General features: G+C 49.1%; 1 protein-coding gene across 2 annotated transcripts; it reads left to right on the forward strand.

Annotated features, from left to right (window-relative positions):
* Window positions 1-5,261: 5,261 nt before the first annotated feature.
* On the forward strand, window positions 5,262-8,009 carry TMEM253 (transmembrane protein 253). 2 transcript variants are annotated; one of them, XM_024761334.1, is made up of 7 exons: window positions 5,262-5,381; window positions 5,501-5,644; window positions 5,976-6,086; window positions 6,176-6,232; window positions 6,667-6,777; window positions 6,893-7,039; window positions 7,389-7,469. In XM_024761334.1, exons 2-7 carry the CDS (start codon window positions 5,537-5,539, stop codon window positions 7,467-7,469), a joined length of 615 nt encoding a protein of 204 aa, XP_024617102.1. In that variant the 5' UTR covers window positions 5,262-5,381; window positions 5,501-5,536. The 2 variants fall into 2 exon arrangements, with proteins under 2 accessions (XP_024617102.1, XP_024617104.1); XM_024761336.1 differs by lacking the exon at window positions 6,667-6,777 and having other exon boundaries at window positions 7,389-8,009.
* The last annotated feature ends 2,011 nt before the right edge of the window (window positions 8,010-10,020 follow it).

Here is a 10,020-nt window from a genome sequence, read left to right on the forward strand (position 1 = left end):
ATCTCATGATTCTAAGCTGCAGAGGAGGTTAGCATTAGGACTTAGAAGCAACCCCAGAATTAAGATTCATGGAAATAGGCCTAGGAGAATGGACCAGAAATCATCCAGTCTATCTTTCTTACTTATATACAGAATTGTATCTGGTCAAGGCTAGACAAATGTGGGCCTAACCTTTTTTTTTTTTTAATTGCCTGAGACAAAGAATATTTGAGATATAAAGAACTTCCTTACAATAGGCATTGTGAAACTGAAATCGGTTACTGAGAAAGAAAAGGACTCAGCATTTCTTTGCTTAAGGATCTTTAATAGAAGAGAACTGAGCCAGGAGTCAGCCCTGCAACGAGAAAAGGCTCTGGAGATCCAAGGCTTCTTTAATTTTTGACATTTAGTAGATAGGATAAGACTCTATGAAGGGGCAGGTACCTGTTACATTTGGAATCTGTGTTATGGGAATTTTATTAAGAGATTAATTAACAAAATGTCTTTGTCCAAGGACCAGTAAACAACCTCCAGCACCACTTTTAATATCTGTATTTCTGTAGCTCCAAATTAAGGCATCCACCCTCACTTTCTGGATCCTCCAAATAAGCCCCTTTACTGAGACCAAGAGCCTAGCCAAGTTCGCTGAGTAGTATAATGAAAGGTGAATTAGAGTATGACTGAGGGGTGCAAGACTACTGTGGGCCCAGTCAGACCATTAATAGCCCCTGCAGTCCTCAGTAAATCACTTAACCTCCTGGTTTACTCATCTGTAAAATAAGAGGGTTGGACTAATTTATACTGATGGTCCCTTCCAGTTCAAAAGTTTTGTGGTTCTGAGTCACAGGACTCTTCTGGACCCCAGAGAGATGCTGAAACAAATGGTCATTCCTTCAGTACCATGGAGAGTGCAGTGGGCTACCAGAGGAGCCACTTTGGCCACCTCCGTACCATAGAGCAATGAAGTACTAGAGGGGCCACATTTGCCATTTTAGCACCACAGATAAGGCACTGAGAAAAGCCAAAGGATTTGTAAAAATTCCTATCTGGTAACCATAGAGGGGGGAAAAAAATAGTGGTACCAGAGGGATTATTTTGGCCTTTTGGATGTCACTGAAAATAGACAGATATAATAGAAAATAGATGTAACGAGAAGAATTTTAATTAGCTATAAGGAGTGTTCTGACAGTTACAGTTTGTACATCCTGGAATGAGTTACTGAGGCATCGTATTTGGGTCCATCACATTCTGTTGCTCTCCTGGGGATTCCCGGAACATCCTGGTGTACAGCCAATCTGGTATATTCAGAGGAAGCAGATGGTGGGGGAGGAGGGGGGAGGCTGGGAATACTGCATGGTCATAGCTGACTAACCTATGGGCACATACTCTGATTCTGAGAAGATTCTAGGGCCCCTAAAACTGCCTATGGGATAGTAAACAAAATACCTCACGGGAGGCTGACCTCATACCCAAGGCAAGTAGAGTAGGAATTGGGCAAAAGCTTCCTCCCCCAAAACAAAACAAAAACAAAAAACCTGCTTTGCACATAGCAGTTTCCAGGATGGAAATCCAGTGATATACAAGAAGGCCCAAATTGAAGCTGAATTCCCAAGAAGGGAAAGTTTCCCCAGAGGGTGGCCTCAAATCAACAAAACCACTGAGACCCTCCTAGGCCCAGTCAAGATCTCCTGAATCATCTCCTCACCAAATGGGGTCCCAAGAACCTGATCCCATGAGTTTTTCTCAATAGGAGAAAGCACTGACAGAGCCCCAGATTTTATGAACTGACTTGGGACCTAGATTATGCATGTATTGCCTGTGGGCAATAGTCAAGAGTTTTCTATAGTCAGGCCAATTTCTATAGTCAGGCCTAAACACCATCCATGAGACTTAGCCAGACAGTAGCACTGACCTACTTTCTACCCCCACTGGGAATCAAGGGTTATCTTACCCTTATTTGGGTTCTATAGGGATGCAGGGCCAGGGATAGGGATCCAAAATCTTTCAAAAGCAACAGGCCAATTCTTTTTATGTGCTAGGAGAGCTGGTGTGGACCATCAAACCTTACTGAGTAGGGAAGGATGGAAGGGTTGGTGAGAAGACTCTTAGAAACAACTGGGACAAGTACATAGAAGCATCTGCTGACTGGAGGACCATGAAGATTGTCCCTCAATCTTTGTGGTTCAAAAGTTTTTAGGGTCAAAGTGTAAGGGGCAAGTGTTCAGGACTTGAAGTATATTTGTGACTAGGTCTCTGCCTCTGGTCATTTCTAATATTGTACTTGATGTTTTTCCCTCTGAGAATCCTTACACCTTCCAAGTCCCCTAACAATCGATTAACACTGCACTAGATGGAGTTAAAAGGAAAGGGAACTCCTTAGGTGGTCTAGAGTCAAGACCACCTTTATCACACAGACATGCCAGTAGTTCACTTTTATGGTCTCCTCTCCATGGCCCTCTGAACCTCATTGCTCAGGTGGCTCCCCCAAACTGACCCCACAGCATAGCTTGCCCACCTTTTAGATTGAGTTCTTGGGAAAGACTCCTTCCCTCCATCCTCACTGCCCTGAGTTGGGTTACAGACCTCAGTCATGGGTTTCAAATGTACAGCATGAGGTGAGAGGAAGGTACACCTGCTCACCTACTGCCACCCCACCATGGAGAATCTTATCCCAGGGGCATGTCCCAACTTGACCCCTCTTCTGAAAGTTCTGGAACACCTGGATTTGGGGGAGGGGGCATGTAGCCAGCCCTAAGCCCCTTTAGCTGGAGCTGACCCTAGAAAGGTCAGAGTCTTGGCACCCATATGAACCTCAGTTCTCAGATTAGGGGGTGGGGAGTGGGTAGGAGAGCCTCTGGGAAAATCTCCCTCCCAGAAGTAGATTGGCAAGTAGGGCAAGACATTTCATCCTGTGCAAGAGGTTCCTCCAGCAGCACCCCAGACCCCTCCCGGGGAAGATAAACCAGAAGGATGATGGGGGACAGGGTTGGGAAACTGGGAGGCCAGGGCTCAGCTACCCGGGCCGGGAGAACAAAAGCTGAGTTGCAGCCGCCTCCGCCGCTGCCGCCGGCCGAGCTCTTTGTGACACTTTGTTTGGGACGCAGAGAGGGAAGCACCCCCCATCCTCTCCCCTCCCCCACCCCCCGCTCCAGGGCCGTTTGGAGACTGGGGGCGCTGTCGGAGGGAAGGAGGGAGGGAGCGGGGGTGGGGCGCACGGATGATTCCAACAGGAGACTGGAAGAGATTTTGAAAGGTCATCTCGTCCTTCCCCCAGCCTCCAAGCGGACTGCCCCTCCCACCCTAAACCCGGACATACCAGGGAAGGAGCTGGCTCTGCCGCTCTTTCTGCCCCAACATGCACAGACTCGGGAAGTTCTTCCTGGGGTTTTATCTCAAAGCCTCTCCCTTACAATTTCTGTCTCTCTTTTGGGGGAGGAGGAGGGGCGATTATAGAGATAGTTAATGTCTGCCGTATAAGAAACATTATTAAAGTTACTCTCCGGTCCTTTCTCTTCTTGATAAACAATTCCTGCTCCTTCCTCTCGAATTCTATTTTTTCATTCCTTAAGTCACTTTAATGGCTCTTCAATACAACAAATATTTACTGAGTGTTTACTAAGTACCAGGCACCAATGCTCAGCGCCGTGGGGGATGAACACATGAGGGGAATGTAGTACCCTCTCTGGAAGAGATTGTAATCCAGACAGGGATACTTGTAAGTAGGATACTTAGATTTAATCAATATTTACCGAATGCCTGTTCACATATTTAATAGTATATAATCTTTCTAATAACACTGTGAAATATAATTGGTCTGCATTTACAGGTAAGGGAAATGAGGCTAAAAGAGTCGCTTTCCACTGGCCTACCAGCTCAGGGATACTCAGCCCAACATCTCACATTCTATCAGGCCATTGCCACAAAATAAAATTAATGTACATAAGGATCGAGGAGAGGGTAGATACACAACAGCTCTCAGGGTCCCTTTAAATGTGATTTCCACTACCCAGGAAAGAAGAGTGGGCACAGTGTTCTAGTGAGTGTTGGCCGAGCACTGAGCAGGGCAGAAGTGGCTTACAAAGGCCACTTGCCTCCCAGGACCCTGCCTCCTGGTACTAACTCCTGGGGGTCTTCTGGCTCAGTCATCTTCTGTCATCAATAATAATAATAGCCACTAACATTTATTGAACATGTATGTGCCAGGTGCTGGACTGAGTTGGTTCATATGCATTTTCTCTTTTAATACTTAAGGCAATCTCTTGAGATTGGTATTCCCTTTATTGATAAGGAAACAGCGAGATTAAGTACCTTGCCCAAGGTCACCCAGGTAGATCTGGGCTTTGAACATAGGTCTCATTGCCCCCAGACCTCAGGCTTTGCACCAACATGGACTTTTCCTATTTTTGATGTACAGAATATATATTTGGGCTCACGTGATTCTGCTTATTGTATGAATAAATGACCCCAGCTTAGCTTCTGAATAAGCCCTGTAGTATATGAGGTACATCAGTATGACCTCATCAGCACCATTAATGGTTATTATGCACCTAACCTGAGTCAACAACCCTTCACAGTCATATTATTATCCCCCTTTTAATCACTCAGTTTCAACAGAGGTTCAAATTGGTAGAATAATGTATCCAAGGCCACACAGCTCGGAAAGTGGCAGAGCTTGCCTGGCTGCAAGGCAACTTCCGTCCCTCAAGAATATTAATTGTTGCAATAGTGTTCTTCCCGAGACTGACCATTTAAGGACCATCTTCTATACATGTCTAGCTGCAGGTTATCACTGAGTCAAAAGCAATCCCTACTATAAATAGAGCTCTCCATCCACTTAGTCAGTGTCCGATCCAGAGTAAATCCTTCAAGAAAGGAATGAGAGAGGAGAAACTGTCCAGAAAGTGAGAGACAGGAAGCCAGGTCTTGGCTGGTCTTGGGACAAATCTTCAAGCAGTAATGATGGGACTAATTCAGAGAGTAATGTGGGATTTCCCTAGGGAACAGCAAGTAATTTGAGGAGGAAGCCCCCTAAAAAAAGGAGAAAGGTTAGATGGAAATGGGGGAGAAATTGGGGCCCAGGGTGGTAGTGTCCATGTATAAGGTGAGTGAATGAGGTGAGTGATCAGAAGAGGAACCCAGGATGGGCAGAGATGGGGTCAGTAGGAAACAGGAACAGAATGAGTTAGGGCTGGTGTCTTGTGGAGTGAACTGAGGCTGATGTCTACCCAGCACCACTCCCTGGATCATGAGGCCCTCATAGGGACCTTTGCCCCACCACACCCCAGCCCTGATAGCCTGTCTCTGCCAGGACAACTTTGTCTTCCTCTCTGAGCTACCAGGCCCTACCAGGAGCTCCAGGGCCAGCTGGGACCCATCCCTTTGGAGCAGCTGCTTCAGACTAGGTAAGTGTGAGGCCCTGAGCCTCAACTCCCTGGATATTGGAAGCAGGCAGAGGGGCAGCTGAAAGAGATGTTGCTGTATGTCCTGTCTCCTGATAGGTGCCATAATGAATTTTTCCCAGGCTAGGAAGCACTGAGCTCTAGTGGTCAAGGGAGCCATGGAGGAGAGAGCTGGTCAGCGAGAGCAAGACAGACCCAGCCTTCGTCTGGAAAAGCTACAGCACTGGGCCAGGCACAGGCGGAGTGGGCACCTCTTGGTGCTGGCGGTGAGGCCAGGCTGCCCCACCCCAACTTGTACCCCAGTTCAATTCCACCCATGTTTAGTGAGCACCTATCATCTGTCTGAAACTGTGCTAGGCTCTGAGTGGGAGGAGGGTGGAGGAAACAGAATAAACAATGCAAGACCCTTAATCTCCAAGTAGCTTCCATCATGTGGGGAAAACACATAGTTAAGTAACTGAACTATGACATGAGGCAGAAAAAATTAAATGATATCCCCTTCTTTTATGGCTCTTGGTTGACTACTCTCCACCACTTGGGAGGAAGGAAGGGAATCCCTAACAGTTCTCCTTCAACTACCCTGCACCCGGCCTCCAGGTGAGCCAGCTATGGCTGGCAGTGGCTGTGGTGCCCTTTGCTATCTCAGTTGCCTGCCTGAACTCTGCTTGTCACATGGCCACAGCACTGCCACTTGGGCATGGCGTACTGGTAAGAACTACCATACGGGAGGGTGGAAAGAAGGTCCTGGGGGCCCCTCCCTAATGGGCCAGAGCTCACCACTTGCCTTTCTCATTCAGGGTCTCCTCACTGGGATTGTAACCCTTGAGCTGCGCAGAGCACCCCGTCTCTGGAAGGTGAGAGGGGAAGAGAATGCAGTACTATTCTCCCACCCCCTAAAACACACACACACCTCAGCCCAGGAAGTGGATTTCTAACTGTGTTAGTTATCTGCCCGTGACTGGTCTAAAAGACTGAGGAGGGAAACAAGAAAGTTAGAGGGCTGATGGTCCCGTTTGGAGGTGGAAGAATAGGAGTTGTTTTTTTTTTTTTTTTTTTTGGGTTACGCGGGCCTCTCACTGTTGTGGCCTCCCCCGTTGCGGAGCACAGGCTCCGGATGCGCAGGACAGGGGCACAAACCCGTGTCCCCTGCATCGGCAGGCGGACTCTCAACCACTGCGCCACCAGGGAAGCCCAGGAGCTGAGTTTTGTTTTCAGCTAGGCTACAGGTGGGGCTTGGGGTTGCAGTGAGTCCCCTAGGCTGGGCAGGGCTGAATTAACTCACTGGCAGGTGCACGCCATGATGCTATTCAACACCTTCAATCTGATCTTGGGCTTCATCACGTTGGCGGTCGAAGTGGTGAAGACAGCCTTGATGTCTGCCCCAACTGTCCCCTCCCAGGTACAAGTGAATAAAGGAGAATGTGGGGGGATGAGGAAGCCAGAGGAGGGGAAAGGGCAGGGGCAAATAGGTGCAGGGTCCCCTGCAGCACACCCTCAGCCCTATCTACCTACAGCTAGCCGGCTTGCTGGTGCTGGAGCTCAGTGCTGAGGCCTTCACCCTAGGCGGAGTGCTGGTCTCAGCATACTCCCTGTTCCTGCTGAGCCAGAGGAAGCCAGGATGCTGCTGGAGCCAGAATCTGCACTACCAGGAGCTGCAGGAGGTACTGAGGGCAGGGAGGAAGCAGCTAGCTAGCAGTTCATTTTTTCACTGGCTATCCTGGTCGATGGTACTTAAGGGAAAACAATGGGGCAGCCCGGAGAGGACGGGGTCCTAAACTGAAACTGGTTGGTTTTCTGGCTTTGGACATTTCTCCCCTAGTGGTGGGTAAGAGTGAATCGGGTATCTAAATGGGGCTAAAAATGTGGGAGAGCATTAGAAATCTGCATAAATATTGGAAGGGCTATGGGAACACGAGAAAAAAAAATGCGAGAGGAGGAAGCTGCATCTGTCTGGGATTCCTCATTTCTCACCCTTATAGTTTGCTTGCTTCACACCTGTCTGGTTTTCAGGGTCTCTCAGAATTAGAGGAAGTTCCTGATTTGGAGACTGGTCCCACGGTGGCTAGCAGAGCAAACAGAACAAATGAGTGAGCTGGCAAGAGGAAGCAGACAGGTGTTGCTTTCCTACCCGGCGGGAGCATTCTCCAGACCCTCCTGCACCCCATCCCACCGAACTCAAACTAGATGGAGTCCCCTGAGACCTACTTGAAGTCTGGTGGAGTGCCTTCAATCTTCACTCACACTAGGCCCCTTTCTTTTTCCTCCCCTGCTGCGGAAAGCAATACCTAGACCGAGTTTTAAACCACCTCACCGCCCTGAAAATCTGCCCGCCTGCAGGATATCCTTAAACCAACTTTCAGCTAGACCCATTTTCTCCCTTCTATCCTCACCCTCCTTCCCCACTGCCTCCCCATCCTGCTTCCCATATGCCTCATCTCACTGTTTCCAAGATTTCCACCTTTCACAATCCCATCCACTAAAAACCCGTACACGCCCACTCTCTGAAATCAATTCACAACTGGTGCTTTCGTTCTCTCGCTTCGATCCGGTTCCTTTCTACTCTAGCGGAGACTACAAATCCCAGGATGCCCAGCTACCCTGTGGCCCGCTGGGAAATAAAGAACCTTCCCTCCGCGGTAGGGGCGCTGTGCATCGGCTAAGTGACGCGAAACCCTGGAAGTCGGGGCTTAGCTGAGAGTTTTTTCGGACGCGACCACTGGCCCAGCGTGCAGGGAGGAGCCGGACGGGCTATGCTGCGCGGGGGCGCAACCACCCCAACCTCGGTAACGGGGAGCTGATTGTGGGTCTACATTCCTACATCCGGCAGCTTCGGAGACGGGCAGGGGCTGAGGGCTGGCCGTCGGCATAGCTAGGGTTTCCCAGATGCTGTCGCCGTGCCCCCTCCCACAGTGCCCAGGTGCAAAGTCCTGAGACTTGGAGCGCGCGCGAGAAAGGGGTTGGAGATGATGAGTCAGAAGCCCAGAGCACTGCTCATCCCCCTCCCCCGGGGCCTACGCGCCTGAGGAGGACGGACTGGCTGGGCAGACGGGTGGACTGGTCAGGAAGAGGGAGGGACACGGCGACCCGACCTAAGGTTTCCCGCCTCTTGCGAGCACGCCGGTGTAAGGAGCCCGCGTTGCCGCCACCCTTTCTCTCCAAGGTGGGAGCGGGACTGCGCAGGCTCAGCCTCTCGGCAGCCCAGCCCACCTTTGATACCAGCTGCGGGGCGGTTGCTGAAGTTCTGGTTTTGCTCAAACCCCACCGTTTATGATCTTTGCAAGTGTGCAAGGATGGCAGGCTCAGGTGGGCTTGAGAAAAGCCCAGGAAAACGGGGGCACCCTGTAGCACCAGCCCGACAGCTTACTAGCGGCTAGAAAAACTAGAAGTTGACCAGAGCTGCAGTACTAAGAGAACTCACCCCAAATTCACATAGTGCCCAGGATGGGTGTGCGCCTCACACTCATTTTTGTTCCCACTTGAGAAGGCTTCTTTCCCTAGAGAATGCTGCTTCTCCGGGCTTAGCCAAGCCCAGGCACCAGTGAGGAAAGAGCGCAGCCTGGCTGCGTTGCCCTGACATTGCAGTGGCGCCAGCGGCAGCTCCTTTCTGTTTGCGACACCTTGGGTAATAGTCGCCCTATGACAAGATTGTGTGACTATTAGTGGGTGGGGACAGTTCTGGGATTAGGCTCTGGAATGGTGAAAACAAGATCTGGGCCTCCCCCTTCTCCTCCTCCCAGTCTAAATGCCAGAATAATGGAGAGCTCATCTGTGAAGGACTCAAAATGCTTTCTTCAAAATCAGAAGGTGGTGGTAGCTGAGGAAGCTGGGGGTAAAAATCAGTTCATTCTCACTGTCTTCCACTTAGGAGCAACAGCTTTTAGTGATATGATCAGATGTCTAGAAATTGCATTTTAGTTCTTGGAGAAGTTCAGTCACCACGCAGATGAACCTTGTATCAGGTTAGGCTAGGTTATGCTGTGGTAAAAATGCCAAAATCTCAGTGGCCTAAAACTGCAAAGGTAACTCTCACACTACATGTCTAGGGTAGTCTGGCAGGCTGCTCTGCTCCTTGTAGGTGATTCAGGTAACCAAGCCCATGGAGTGCCACCATTTTGAGATCCTATCATGTAACCATGAGACTAATACCCCCTATCCCCACTCCCTTCCCCAGTTGTGAAGTAAGCATGAAGAATTGTTCTTGGGCTCTTAAATGCTTCTGCCTCAAAGGGATACATATCACTTCCACACACACTTCATGGGCCAAAGCAAGTCATGTAGTCGCACGCAATTTCAGGATGATTAGAAGGGCAATCTCTTCATATGCCTGGAAGGGGAGTAGAAATACTTCATTAAAAGAAGGGGAGGTAAAAAAAAAAAAAAAAAAAAAAAAAGGGGGGGAAAAAAAGAAGGGGAGGTAGTAATTTGCAATGATTCTTGAACAGCTTAGCAGTTGGAATTCATCCATTCCAGCAGTTATGCCCATATCTACTTCTTTGGTTTTGTTCCATGAACCACTAAAATGAAGTTCTTTTTTTTTTTAATTTATTTAATTAATTTATTTTTGTTTGCATTGGGTCTTTGTTGCTACGTGGGGGGCTTTTTCTAGCTGGGGTGAGCGAGGGCTACTCTTTGTTGTGGTGCA

Source organism: Neophocaena asiaeorientalis, unplaced genomic scaffold (assembly GCF_003031525.2).
Source record: "Neophocaena asiaeorientalis asiaeorientalis breed wild unplaced genomic scaffold, Neophocaena_asiaeorientalis_V1.1 scaffold95, whole genome shotgun sequence".
NCBI lineage: Eukaryota > Metazoa > Chordata > Mammalia > Artiodactyla > Phocoenidae > Neophocaena > Neophocaena asiaeorientalis.

Excerpts from the sequence above, each read along its gene's own strand:
- TMEM253 (XM_024761334.1), top strand. The coding sequence starts at position 5,537 with ATGGAGGAGAGAGCTGGTCAGCGAGAGCAAGACAGACCCAGCCTTCGT. Across the intron at positions 5,645-5,975 it reads GGCACCTCTTGGTGCTGGCG|GTGAGCCAGCTATGGCTGGC; the intron begins GTGAGGCCAGGC and ends CCCGGCCTCCAG. Across the intron at positions 7,040-7,388 it reads ACTACCAGGAGCTGCAGGAG|GGTCTCTCAGAATTAGAGGA; the intron begins GTACTGAGGGCA and ends TCTGGTTTTCAG.